Below are 15,783 nucleotides of genomic sequence, written 5' to 3'. Positions count from 1 at the left end.
ATCACCTATTTTTACAATTGCAATACTGATAATTATTATTATAATCATTTTAAATTTCTTAATTTTAAATTAAAAAATTTAAAATGATAAATTTCTTAATTTATCATTAACGGTTCTTAACGATATCAACCTTTATGTAATGATTGATAGATTAACCATTAATATATCAATAAATGAATATACCATTAATATAATACTTAATTAAATGCTAACCCACCTCTGGACGGTTGGAGGTGCTTGAAGAGCATGACATGCCTTAGCAGGTAATGGACGTCCACTTTTTATTTCAATACATGTAATATTTCTTAATTGTAATCCACCTCCGCAAACTACTTCTGACATTACATCTGGTAACGTACATGCACTCCATTTAGAAACCAACCATTTATACCTGTAAAAAGAAAATTCTATTTATTACTAAAAACTTAAAATCTCCTGTAGAATTATACTTTTAAAACTACTATACACAAAATTTTAGATATGTTGATAAGTTTATGGTAGATAAATAACAAACATAAATAAAAGTTTACCAATTATCATAGTTTAGGTAATGAATATCAGCAATTAAGTATTATACCTGTAAAAGCATTTCACTATTTAGGGGGCATACAGATATAAAAACATAAATGCAACCTAATCAAAGTGAAAAAATCCACTAGTGGAAATTCATTTTATCCTGCTCCACCTAAATCGATGAACTTTGATGCTGGACAAGTACCTGAGGTTTAAAAATTCTATTTTTCAAAAAGATTTTTAGATAAATGAGACAAAAGCAGAGAAAGTTTCACTTTTTTAGCTAATTAACATAAAAAATCATACTGCTCTTTATAATGAGTAATTTAATAGCATGGGATAAATTATTTTAACCCTTCAGGTGAAAAAAGTGGAAATGGTAATCATCAATCTTTCATTTTTAAAAACACTCCTTTAAATAAAATTTTAAATGAAACTGGTCCAAAATTAACTTAACCCACAACACAGTATCATTTTAGTTTTTTGATTTAAGGCAACAAAGATTTATTTTATAATGTCTTCTTTAAGAAATTATTTTGCTGAAAAGAGGGAATTTTGGAATAGTATAAAATACACTTGCAGATAGTCATTATAAATAGAATACTCTGAGCCGGCTATAACAGAACATATTTTAAATTACATTTAATATGTAGCTGTGAATACAAATGTAAGAATTTAATGTACAATTCATGATTCATCCGTAAAAAATAAAATAATCCTACTTCTGTTTTAGTACAGCTTCTTTCTTTGCTTGGATATGGCAGTTAGTGCACCTTGTTAATTCTAAATATTAATTAATTGGAGATAAAATAAATATAATAAAACAATGCGGTCCTTATGTTTTAATAAAAAAACTGTATTAATACTTTGTTGTGTATTAATGTATAATTAAATAGAGTAATCAGAATGTCAGGTGTAAATCTTTCTTTCTTTTCCTGTTTAGCCTCCGGTAACTACCATTTAGATAATTCTTCAGAGGATGAATGAGAATGATATGTATGAGTGTAAATGAATTGTAGTCTTGTACATTCTCAGTTCGACCATTCCTGAGATGTGTGGTTAATTGAAACCCAACCACCAAAGAACACCGGTATCCACGATCTAGTATCACCTAACACTAATATCACTGATAAACATAATATTTATTTCCTGAAATTCGATACCTGATTTTAATCTGTTTTTGATGCTGAAAATGAATATGAACTCAAAATCTTTCTATCATCCACCATTTTTTAAAGAGTTTTAAATTTTAATTAAAGGATTTTTTTAATTTTTCAATGTATAGTAAGTGTTTTAAACCCTTATGTTGTATTTTGTTAGCTCATTTTTTATTGTTTAACTTTGTTAACATAATTTGTAAGGTATAAAAAACAATACTAGACAAAGAATTAAATCATATCATAGTCACATATTATGACATCATATCTAATACTGAATAGTGAGCCTTCATGGATGAGATTAATCACGTCTGTGCAGATCAAAACATATAGCTAAAATCACAGCTGTATTAAGTACACACAGTTTGTATTAAGTACTGAATTTAGGAATAATTAATATTGTTCAGTCCTACTGCTATCTTAAGTTTGTTAACAGTGCAGTGTCATAATGCCTCAAAATTGTGTAAATGATGTAGATGCCTTTTATTATGTATGTGGTTAGTTTACTGTAACATCAAATAGAAAAAAAACATTACACCTTTAATTAAAAAAGCATATTATTTGTACTTTCAGTGTAAAATTGGTAATCAGGATAAGACGTGGGCTCCTCATATAGTATGCACTAATTGTTTTGTATATTTAAGAAAATGGTTGAAAGGTACACGGAAGGTACTTTCCCATTTGGTGTACTCTGGTTTGGTGTGAACCAAAGGATCATGTAACCGATTGTTACTTTTCTTTTACAAATGTGTCTGGAATTTCTAAAATATCTAAACATGCTGTAAAATATCCTTCATTGCAATCTGAAAACAGGCCTGTACCTCACATTGAAATTATTCCAGTTTCTGAGCCACCTGTGAATGTATGTTTCGAAGGCAGCAATGAAGAATCAGGCAGTACTGAAGAAGACTTCAATGATTTTGATTTTGAATTATCTTCCAATAAGCCACATCTTATATCACAAGGTGAATTAAATAACTTGGTTAGGGATTAAAATTTATCAAAAAATCAAGCTGAACTGTTAGGATCAGGACTGTAAAGTTGGAATTTACTTAAAAAAAATACAATAATTTCAGGCTTTCGATGCCAACAAAAAGAACTTTATTGATGAAAATAATTTGGTTCATTGCACAAATATTGATGAACTTATGTTGCACTTAGGATAAGTTCACAAACCTGCCTGAGGACTGGTACATTTTCATAGATTCGTCCAAGTATAGTTTAAAAGTGGTTCTACTAAACAACGTATCAAATATCCTTTGTTACCAATCGCTTATGGTATTAATTTGAAAGAGACATACGATATGATGAAAGACATTCTAGAAAAAATAAATTATAAAAACCATAGCTGGAACATATGTGGTGATTTGAAAGTTATAGCTATTTTGTTAGGCAAGCAGTTAGGCTATACTTAGTACATGTGTTTTCTTTGTGAATGAAACAGCTGAGCTAGGGATAAACATTATGTTACCAAAGAGTGGAAGAAATGAGATAACAACTCCAAATGGGAAAAATATTATTCATGAGCCCTCAGTTGAACCCAAAAAAATATTTTTACCCCTTCTCCATATATAGGACTAATGAAAAATTTTGTAAAAGAAATGAAGAAGCGTGGTCCCAGATTTCTGTACAACAGGAAAAAATTTCCAAATGCAAGTGAAGGAAAAATTAAAGAAGGAATATTTGTTGGTCCTCAAATAAAAGAGTTGGTCAAAGATGATGTATTTAACTCAATGTTAAATAATGCAGAAAGTGCAACTGGGCTTCATTTAAAGACGTTTGCAAAACTTTTCTTGTCAAACAAAAATCCAACAATTACTGCGATATTGTTAATCAACTTCTTACTTCATACAGAACTATGAGATATTATATGTCTTCGAAAGTACATTTTCTCTACTCACATCTGGATTTTTTCCCGGACAACCTCAGAGGCGTATGTGATGAACACAGTGAACGTTTCCACTATGATATTTTGGTGATGGAAAGCTGCTATAAAGGGAAATGGAATACTAACATGCTAGCCGAACTGTTGGTCATTAATTCAGGATCTGCCTTTTATAAAAGAAAAGCATCAGCGAAATCATTCTAACACAGGTATGGCCTTGCAAAATTATAAATTTTACTGATTTTAACTATATTTTCCCTTAATTTTTTGTTTGAAGCATTATTTAATTAAAACTAAGGGTGATAGAAAAATTGTATTTACAGATTTGTAGTGTACGCAGAAAAGCAATTCAAGAAATGCTATCTTGCTTAGAGAAACATTAAAATTTTTTTTTATATTTCATCTTATTAAATCTAAATCTAATCTTTTTCTTTTTTTTTGCTTGAGATATCATCACATAAGCTTGATGCTTGTGTATCACTGAGATTTGTGTATCTTACAATTCTCGGTAGTGAGTGAGTCGGTATCACTGAGCTTGTGACCAAAAAGCAATTTTTACACAATCTAATTCCCATCTCAGTTGTTTCATTTGTCCAATTTTGAAATCTAATAAAAACCAAGTAATAAGTTATGTATACTCACATTGAAAATAAAGTTTCACAATATATCAATTATTATGTGTTTGACATTACTCTGCTTTTAAGTAATCCTAAAAGTTGAGAATAACAATCAATTAACAACTCAGTAAGTTCCTTTTTATTTAAAATATTATTCTCTGGTTCAGCTTTTGCGAAATTCACATAGTAAGGATATAATTAACCACCTTCCCCAGAATATTGGTTAAATGTATTAAGTAAGAAATCCATTAAATTTATTTATTTATTTTACTAAACAAATTTAAGATCATAGAAACAATACTTACCTGCGAGAACACAAAGGTAAATTAGTTGTTATTGATTTTGTTTCAACAAGATGAGGGCAACTCTGTCCTTGACCTTCATGTAACCTCAGCACTTCTCTTCTTCGCTCCCTTATTTCTGCCCAGCTCTGGATAGATAAAAATTTGTTATGAATTCATACAGTAAAAACAAAAAAGGAATATTATAATAAAAATATTAATTATGTTATTATTTAATGATTAAATGGTGTTAAACCATTACAAACCATAAACCTTTTTTGTCATTACAAAAAAATTCAGAATTCCAAAACTAAGATATTTTAAACACATTCATTTCCATGCCCAACCATGTATTGAATATTGAATTCATACAGTAAAAACAAAAAAGGAATATTATAATAAAAATATTAATTATGTTATTATTTAATGATTAAATGGTGTTAAACCATTACAAACCATAAACCTTTTTTGTCATTACAAAAAAATTCAGAATTCCAAAACTAAGATATTTTAAACACATTCATTTCCATGCCCAACCATGTATTGAATATTGAATTCATACAGTAAAAACAAAAAAGGAATATTATAATAAAAATATTAATTATGTTATTATTTAATGATTAAATGGTGTTAAACCATTACAAACCATAAACCTTTTTTGTCATTACAAAAAAATTCAGAATTCCAAAACTAAGATATTTTAAACACATTCATTTCCATGCCCAACCATGTATTGAATATTGTCATCAGCTCTTGTATTTTTCATCAAGTTTATGTAAATTTTGTTTACAACTTTAAAACCTTTTTCTTTTTTTTAAAGTCATCCATCATTTATTATAATACAGAACATCATACACATAACATTTTCATGTTCTTCTCTGTTCCGTACTAATTTTTCAACTGCAATACAAATATACAAAAAAATTTTAGTCATTTATTTCATGTATATCTTTGTCTTTCATGATGGTTTTTCTCTCTAAAGGATTGTCTACAAAGAAATGAAACTCAATTTAAAAATATTCGTTTTTACATGTTATTGAGACATATCTCTTTCATGCACTGTTTCCTCCTACATTATTCCCAGCATTTTTCACTTGTGTATTAGTTTCCATTACAAATTTTCTTTATTCACTTTGACTATTTTAAAATTTTTCGAGATTGATTTTAGTCTGTATTTTTGTAAAGTAAAGTGTATGCAGGAATAAATGATTAAGGAGTACAGGATAGAAGGAGAGTTGAGGAACAATAAAAAATTGTAATATATTTTATCAAACTCATTGATAAGAAATATCATATAACCAGATAAAGCATCTATTAGTTACTATCCAAGGCTATGATTACTTCTTTTTACTGTTAAATTAAATTGTTTCTTGTTTGTAGACCTTGCAGAAAAAACTCTTGTCAAATAGCGACATAAATTTGGATTTAACATGACCTTGATATTAGAGTGACTTTATTCTATTACTGAAAATTGTCTCTGATAACAGGACTTTTTTCAATTCGATTGTTGTCAGTTGATATTCATGATTGTCCAGATTTTATATTGTTCTTGTTTGTTATTCAATCTAGTTTTGAGAAAATTAAGCCACTCTGCATCATTCATATATTAGTCCCTATAACCTTATTGGAACATCTTAAAAGGTTTTCAGTGAACATATATGGATTTATTAAAAACCATATAAATAAAAACATCAAAAATTACAGACTTGCATGTTCAAATATTAAAAATATATTTTGTGCAGTAAGACTTACACTACTAGTGGCAAACTAAGATAAAATTAATCAAATTTTAACATTACAAATCATATTTTGGCAAACAAATATAAAATTTTATTTTTTATTTCTAATGTATAAATTGCAGTCTGTTCAACTTATGAACAATAAGCCCAATGAGGTGAGAATTATATGTATGACATGCAAATGAGGTTATGAGGTATGGTCTTGTTCAGACCATACATGAGATGTGTTTTTAATTGAACTCCAACCACCAAAGTCCACCAGTATCACTGTCTAGTATTCAAATCCATCTATGAATATTATATAAATATATTTGACTCAGTTACTCAAAAATTAGCAGTTAAACGGCTAATTTGCAACAATGATTTTAAATGAAAAATTAAATCATATTTTGTACTTAAATAATTGCAAAAACCTGCTACATAAATAATTAAACAACACTGGTGTAATTTCACTATACATTATATGTTCATAACATGAAACACTACTTTACGTAGTACAGTAAAAATTTGAAAAGAAAATACCATTTACTAATAAATAATTACCAATCTTTAACTCAAAAATAATATTAAAAGTACCTGTCCAACAGTATCAACACATCCTTCCTGAATTATATCCCAATCTGACCACTCACTTACAACACAGTCCTGAGCAACAATACATGCTCTTTCTTGGAAAGGAGGCCCTGCATCTCCTCTCTCTTTGAGGCACACTCTGAAAATATATTAAAATAAAAATTTCTTTCAACTCATTAAATTATAACATTAAGAACCCATGTTACATACAATGTACTTCGAAGAACTATTTTTACAATTTCATTAAAAACCTACAATTTTTTTAAATTTTATAAGAAGTAATACTAAAATAAAAACACTAAAATATGATCTCTGGTAATGTTTTCTTCTAATAATTGTCTGGTACAATATTTTTTTGGATATCTTTGGGCTAAAGATATCCAAAAGCAATATGTATTTAAAACACCAGTTTTAATTTCTTAAATGTAGGTTCAATCGTCAGGAGATAATTCTAAGATTTGTTCTATATAATACTCTCAAGGTCAGTGAATAAGCATCTGTAGGTAAGCTGACTCACAATGCAATTGTAGTCAGTCAAGATCTGGACCACACAACAGAATGTATAATGCATGCTTTGGTTAATAGAGATTCAATCAGTTACGCATGTTCAACGGTGTGTACAAACTGAATGGAATACTGATTCTGCTACATTTACATTTATTTGTCAGTGGGATACACCTTTAAGAGCAACTAGAAGCTTGATCTCAGAAATTATAAATCATTCAAAAGTTTCAGTTAGTGATGAGATGGTGGATTGTATATGTGATGCATTCACTGCTAATCCTGAAAAATTAATTAGGCAGGCTAGTTATAAACTGCAAAATTCCTTGTTCCACTGTTCACAATATTGTTCATAAACGGCTCCGTTTATGAGTGAACAAGTTACAACTCCATCATATTAAACCAAGTGATCACTGCCAATGATATCAGTTTGCTGCAGAGGTAACGCACCATGTCATAAATAATCTTAATTATCTTGAAATTATGTCAGTGTTTAGTGATGAGGAAACTTTCATACATGTGGAAAAGTTATCAGACACAATTGTTGAATTTGGGGTACTGAAACCTTAAACAGTAATCAAAAATGAAAGGGACACACTGAAAGTTAATATCTGGTTAGGACTGCATAAAAATTGCATCATCAGTCTGTTTTTTGTTCATGGGGCCCACTGTGATAGGATACACATACCTCGACAAGCTTGAGAACTTTACTGTTCCTCAGATTCCTGCTGGCTTCAGTTTCCAACAAGATGGTGCTCCACCACACTTTCATTGAGATATAACCAGGTGTTTGAATAATACTTTTCCCTGATGCTGGATCGGATGAGGAGGTCCAAGTGCATGGCCATCTAGATCTCCAGATGAGACCAAAGGAGTGATTCCTTTGGTCTCTTTTGTTTGGGAATTTATTAAAAGTTGTGTAAATCAAAGAAAAGTTTGAAATTTGGATGATTTAAAACAAAGAATTGTTGAAGCTATCAGTCTACTAATGCCACAGATGCTCCAAACACCTGGCAAGATTTAAATTATTATTTAGATGCTTGCCGAGCTACAAATGATGCATACATTGTACTTGACTAAGCTACGTGGAAACTAGGTGAGTTGCAGTGCTTATTAAAAAAAAAAATTATTAAATTATAAACTGTTATTTTTCGATACTTTAGCCTTGAGACTGTATTTATTAAATAAATAATTATGGAAATTATGAATATGCAAAAAGTTAACATTAACTAAATAAGAGACATGCAACACACTAATTATAAGGACAATTCATTTAGATGAATTGTAAAGTAGTCAATTACTATGAAGGTTTCAATATAAAAACTAAGCAACTAGAATAGTAATTACATCACTAAACATATAATCTCCTGATCTTAAAATACAACAGATGTAAATCATACAAAATACTTATTTAAAATATATTTTAACACAATCAGTTATAAGTCTAATAAAATGTGCGTTATTATTTAAAAATGTCATAGTAAGTTTTAAAACTTCTTACATTACAATGTAAATTAATTTCAAAAAATGATAATCAATAAATAATTTTATAATAGTTTTATTATAAAATTATAATAAATCTTCCAAATCAGAGTTCTAAGAGGGCTGAAAGGGCATAGCCCCAGGTACCAGTGAGCAGAGCACTAAATGAATTTGTGGAATGGCTGTTGATAAATATCTGGTGCTAAGCGATAAAGAATGCTCATAAGTCTAGTACTATGGTGATCTACAGCTATAGTAGCATATCTTAGCAATTAATGTGTTGATACTTTTTATTAGTTGGAAACTGTGGTACGGTATTATTTTGTTTGAAAATGTCAAAGAAACCACCTGGGGCTAAACACTGGAAGAAAACTAAGGAAAAGGAAAAAATACCCTGTTTTTTTTGTTTCCATCATTTCTCATAAAGAGTTTTAGCAAAATGAAGTTGATAAAAACATACCTCCAAAACACAATGGGTAATAACGCGCATAAATCTCAATGTCATGACAATAGAAAATGAATTAGCTTGAAGACTATGATTATATCATGAAGACTTTTTCAGGGAAAAAAGCTTGTGAAGTAAATTTTTAGTAAACTGATATAAATTAAAGATCAGTTAATTAATAGCTGCAATCAAATTTTGTTGAATCTGGTATTTTCCCCTATTTTCATGGAAGTAAAAGGAAAAATTTATAAACTAACAAAAAAGTAAATCAAGTTCAAAACAATGAATCATTATAATAATGTAAAAAATAATTAAAATTAATATAATAATAATTAGAATGAGTAGCTCTGTGAACAGCATAGACCTCACTCATTTTGTATTGAATTTAACAAATTCAAGTTTACATGGAAAGTCTACATAAAATTCATTCTTCATTCATCAAGTCTAATTGGAATTTTCAACTGAAATCCATTGGGGAAGGTTTAACTAATGTCAAAAATAATGCTATGTGCTATTATATTAGCAATATCATAAGCATTGTATCCAGGGATGGTTGAGGAGGTACTGTCACTATATAAGGTGTGGCTAATAAATCACAAGACAAGGTGAAAAAACAATATTTATTATTACAAATCTATAACTTACTTGTTATTCTCCTCAATATACTACCTTTTTCTACCTGTGCACCGTCGCATAAAAATTTTCCATTGTTAGAAGCAATGTTGCAAACCGTCAGGTATTGTCTCTGTAGCATTGTCATTTTTTCTGTACCTTATTCACTGTTTGAAAATGGGTGGTTTTTAATGAGGATTTCAACTTGGAAAAAATATAAAAGTCTTATAGAGGCAATTCCGGTAAGAACGGAAGGATCTTCTTATCAATCAGGCACTGCTTTACAGACAGTGTATTGTCGGCTGCAGCACTGTTATGATGAAGAATCCAATCACTGTTCTTCCACAAATCAGGTTTCTTCTTTTCACTAATTCTCTCAATCTGGACACAACCTCAAAGTAATAAAGCTGGTTAACTGTATGGTCCTTTGGAACACATTCATCCATTATCATGCAAAAGAAAAAAAAATTATTATGTTCAGTTTTATGTCCATTCTTACTTTTTTCATTTTCAATAATGTGAGAGTTTTCCAAAGTAATGATTTCTCTGTTTCTGGATTGTGCTTTTAAATAAATCTATGTCATCTCTGGCTCCACTGTCAACCACTCTATGATATAAGTGCAAATTAGTCTTTTTGTGCAAATTAGATGTCGTTTTGCTCCTTACTTAAGTTTTTGAAGACCAGTTTGATGCAGATTTTGTTCATGTTTAATTGGTCATAGAAAATTTGTCATAGAACAATATACACCATTAACAATATAACCATTAAACCATTATATACCTTTAAAAATTACATTATACACCATTAACAATATACACCATTCTATCATCCAAATTTCAATTGGCATTTCATTAAGTTAATGTTGCAGAAAATTTCATTAATTTTCACATTTCATCTGATCTTGTGGTGGTCTTCTATATTTTCTAAACCTTGATCAAAGTGTTTTCACCATTCAAACACTTGTGCAAGTGACATCACATTACCAGGGTATGCTCCAATTTCAAATATTCAGTTGGCAATCCTTTAATTTCAGAAGGAAAACAAAGAGCATCCACCAAGTGATGGCTGAGTAAATAAGAGCTTAGTTGGTACTCTTCCAACAGCTGTACTGGTTGCAGTTTCAAAATGGAAAATTATCACACATTCTTCCCTCTATCAATTAGCAAGAAACCTTACTACAAAATTTTATAAAAATCAGAAAATCCATAACTGCCCTCAAAAATCAGATGAAATGACTAAAATGTTTATTAAAATGAACCTTATATTTCTTGACTATAATTTATGCAAATAGATTTATGAAATATTAAATATGTATCAGATTAGCATGCATGAATATCAAAGGTAAAATTATGCACAAAATAATTAAATATGCTTCATTTACTACTCAACACTCCTTCCAATCATCTTGTGCTGAGGGTAGAGATGTGTTTCTTGTGCACGCATATATGGAGTTTTGGTGGCGGGGGTGCTGATCAGAGACTTTGCTCAGGATGAAGCGGGAACTAACTTTACTACTGAAATTTCTAACAACACTAAATATATTGTAAAGGTATAAATATTCAAATGATGCAACTTAAATTAAACAGTAAATTAGACAATTTTTCAATAAAATCTTTGTTCAAGATAGTTAAATCTTTTGTTAAATATTTCTTGAAGTATTCCATTTCTAAAATAAGCAGAAATTTTAATCTTCAGGTGCATCTTCAATTACATTTTTCTAATAGAAAAAATCTCTAATTAATTGATTATAGGTGAGCAGTTTATCTGAGGTCATAATAATAAAAAGAAGTTTAGAATTTCCATGAATTTTGAAATTTTGTTTATCAAAGAAATTTAAAATAAAATGCCTTAAGAAAAACTGTTCATTTCAGAGATCAACCAATGTTATAAACTAACTTTGCTTAAAGGTATTTATTTTTTTCATAATATGTCTGAATAACTATAACTTTCATTGATTAAACAGTGATTGCAAATAAGTCAAGTTTTATTAAATTTCATTAATTTAATCAAAAACAATATAACATACTCAGTGAGAACTTGAGCACCAGTTGAATTTAGGCAAGCGATGGTTCTAGATTGATGACCAACTTGTGGCCAGTGTTTATAAAACGTATCAGCTCTGCCACGGCTATCACCATCCCATATACCAGGAACATTTCCCGTCGGTTGGCAGTTGCCCCATTTATCAACTCTTAATCGATAGCCACTGGGACCACCACGACCAGGCTGTTTAGAACAACTTTCATCATTGCTTCCCTCACAGTGCTGCCACTCACTTAACTGCAAAATAAATATTTAAAATTATAAGAATCTTTCAAATATTAACTGATGAAAACTAATAAAATATTGATACGCATTCAGAAATGTTTTAATCTTTGATTGCCATGATATATTTTTTCAAATTAGAAATTCTTGAAATGCTAGAGGAAAATCATATTTGTAAAATATAATAGGTAAATATATATTATTTAGATCCTAAAATAATTCATACATTACATAAATGAAAAGAAACAATAGGTGTGCTGTTCCACAAATAACATAAAATCTGATTTGGACAACACATGACTTCCTTTTATGCCTATTAAATTACATTTACACATTTTTTTTTTAAATGAGAAGTACATAAAATTTTATTTCATTAAAAACTTTTGGTATTTTTTCATGTTTTATTTTTTTTGTTATTATTGAATATTATTCTTCATAAATTTTTTTTTAGATCGAGAGGTTAATAATTATTAATAAATCAATACATTTAAATTAAAAAAAAAGAAGCTAAAAAAAGGAGGAAGAAATCTGATTCAAACCGATGTGCCTTCCCCAAGATTCTAAATTTCATTAATTACAGTTTTATTTGTCTGTAACCCTGGAACCAATGAAAATAAGTACCACTTATGATACATTGTTGAAAAGCCCTCAACAAGGGCTTATTACTGCAGTTAAGAAAAAGTCCAAAATCCAATTTTTTTTCAATTTTGGGCTTTTTTGGACACTTTTGGTTTTGATTGCAATCAAAAGGGGAGGTACACAATTAGATGTTACAACAGTCCTAAATCCAAAATTTCAACATCCTACGGCTAATCATTTTTGAGTTATGCGAGATACATACATACAGATGTCACGCCAAAACTAGTCAAAATGGATTCAGGGATGGTTAAAATGGATATTTCTGTTGAAATCTGGAAACCGAAATTTTTCGTGATCACAATACTTCCTTTACTTTGCACAAGGAAATAAAAAGAATTGCTATATTATTTGTATAAAAGGATCAAGGGAAATGGAAAAATCCTCGATTAGACCCTCATTATGATCTATAAATTAATTAATAAAAGACAAGTGGTTAAGATTCATACTAATATAACAAAAAATAATTTTATAAAATAGAACTGAAGCATCTATTAAAAGATAATAAATAATTAAGTCACTATAATAATTTTGAGGGCATTAATTGATAAATATTTGAGTATTAAGTACATATTATCTGAAAATTGGATTTATCTAATTAGTAATATTCAAAAACTCTCCAACAGAGTTGAAAATCATTATTCTCTTCATAAAATAAAATCTTCTATTTAATTCTAACTGGTCAGAAAATTCATTATTACATTATTATTCCATTTATTATTACATTATTATATTATTTGTGTCAGATGACACAAATGTGCCTATATTTAAAGCTAATTATTTATAAGAACTAGAAAAATTCATGTTAGCAGTTCAAAAATTATTCACTGGTTGGATTGTTATTATCTAACTTTAGACATGAATAAAACAGTCTTAATGTGCTAATTGTCTGAATAGTAGTCCAATTTATCATAACAATAATATTTCTGTTGCCCATAATGTGGAATTTCTGTATGTTTTATGAGATGATAAATTCTCTTGAGATGATCAAATTGATTTTGTTTTTAATGAAGTCAAACCATATTTCACTTTGAAGCAACTAAATAAAATTTTAAGGTTGCCATCATAATTATAAATTTATTATGTCTATGTATATTGCAAACTGAAATAAAATATCATCGCTTGAGGCTATGTCAAAAAGGCAGAACCAGTTTTTAGATCATTTTTTTTTTTGGTGTCGATTTAATTAAATTAAATTTTATTAATTTAATTCATGTAGAAAAATATTTAATATGTTAAAGCTTTTGATTTACATCTATTTATATTTATGAATCTGTAACTTAACCCAATAATCAACTATCAAACTAAAAGAAGAACTGCTTTCATATAACTCAACACAGTATTTTGGCTTATGAGAAAGGATCTCACTATGCTTCCATTGTCTTTTTTTAACCATGAAACAGCACACCATGTAGATGTAATCAATTAAATATTTTACTAAGTACCCATCAGGATAAAATATTTATTTATTTAACTTCTTGATATTCAAGCATAAATAAAAATTATTTAAATGTTTCATTTTATACCCTGCATGAAAAGAATTTCATCAGTGGAATTGAATAGTTATGGATTTCCATTAACACACAATGTTTAATAAAATTTTATGTTATATTTCTTAAAAATTAGGCCAGACATTATCAAAATGAATGAAAGTAATAATTTTAATCATACATTACAATTTCATCTGAAAAACCAAAAAACATACCCCTTTATTGATGGCTGGCCTTTATAAGGTAATGACAGATAGGTTTCACTGAATTTAGTTAACAATTTTTAGTAATAAAACTTTTCTAATGGTTACCTACATGTAATTTAGAAACATGGATTACCTCTATTTTAGTTTTATTATTAATTAAACATATATTTAAAATTTCACTTTAGAAAAAAAATGTATTTAGTACAGATTGTGAAAAAAATTAATTCTGATAAAAAATGTTCTGCATTTCAAAATTCCTATTTTTAGACTCACATAAATTCTTTGTCTACGCCACAGTAACAGAGATATAAACCTAAAGATATAGGTATTTTGTATCTACATCCTTGTAGTTTTACATAATCTGATAAGGAAAAGTTCTCTGTTATTTTGCATGCAAGTAATTATCTTAATAGATAATGAAATTGATCATAAATTTTGTTCCACTAATGTTTTTAATTTTTAATTTGTGTAAACTTTTAACCATTAAATGAGATGCTGCCCATAAGCTAGGAAATTCTCTATGTAAGTATTTGCAATTTTTTTTATTCTAATATAACATAATTCTGATTATTCAACTCTAATGGGATCAAGAGAATGTTGGTGACACAAAAGACAGATAATAAAAAAAATGATGCACAATGTGTCACAGTATTAAATAAATAAGTAAAACAATTGAAATTTATCAAATATTTTAGTTAAAACAGTTCATATAATTGAAATAACAAAACATTTTTGCCTTTCAAAAAATTTGCTTTTAATGGTTTTATCTCAAGATTTTATTTTCTGACAAGCTATAAGCCTAATTAAAGTTTACTGGCAATATCCAGTACCAGACTAACCATTCTTTAGACAGTTGGATTGTTGCAGCCTAAGTACAAAACATTCACCCACCGGGTTGGTCTAGTGGTTAACGCGTCTTCCCAAATCAGCTGATTTGGAAGTCGAGAGTTACAGCGTTCAAGTCCTAGTAAAGCCAGTTATTTTTACATGGATTTGAATACTAGAACGTGGATACCGGTGTTCTTTGGTGGTTGGGTTTTCAATTAACCACACATCTCAGGAATGGTCGAACTGAGAATGTACAAGACTACACTTCATTTACACTCATACATATCATCCTCATTCATCCTCTGAAGAATTATCTAAACGCTAGTTACTGAGGCTAAACAGGGAAAGAAAAAAAAAAGGACAAAACATTCAGTTTTAATATTTAAAAACAAACTATACTTCTAGACGATAAATTATTAAAATATAAGAGCAAATTTGGAAAGTTTTGTAGGTATAATTAGTAATATATTCTAGCAACCAGGTAAGGTAGTAAGTAAATTGCATCCCTTACAAGTACTTGGTTCCACAAATCCTGGAATATAACATCTTGGA

At 28.8% G+C, this 15,783-nt stretch overlaps 1 protein-coding gene across 1 annotated transcript in view; it reads right to left on the bottom strand.

Moving 5' to 3' along the window:
* LOC142326682 (thrombospondin type-1 domain-containing protein 7A-like) overlaps positions 1-15,783 on the bottom strand; it is a 534,047-nt gene that overhangs the window by 44,949 nt on the left and 473,315 nt on the right. Inside the window, exons 8-11 of the mRNA XM_075369298.1 lie at positions 11,833-12,086; positions 6,769-6,904; positions 4,478-4,602; positions 218-391 (exon numbers count right to left, since the gene is read on the bottom strand). Coding sequence (XP_075225413.1) covers positions 218-391; positions 4,478-4,602; positions 6,769-6,904; positions 11,833-12,086 — 689 coding nt within the window. The remainder of the gene's footprint in view (positions 1-217; positions 392-4,477; positions 4,603-6,768; positions 6,905-11,832; positions 12,087-15,783) is intronic.

This window comes from Lycorma delicatula, chromosome 6, assembly GCF_047948215.1.
Source record: "Lycorma delicatula isolate Av1 chromosome 6, ASM4794821v1, whole genome shotgun sequence".
Classification (NCBI taxonomy): Eukaryota; Metazoa; Arthropoda; class Insecta; order Hemiptera; family Fulgoridae; genus Lycorma; species Lycorma delicatula.
Note: the sequence above shows the minus strand (reverse complement) of the source record. Positions and strands in the feature narration are given on the sequence as shown.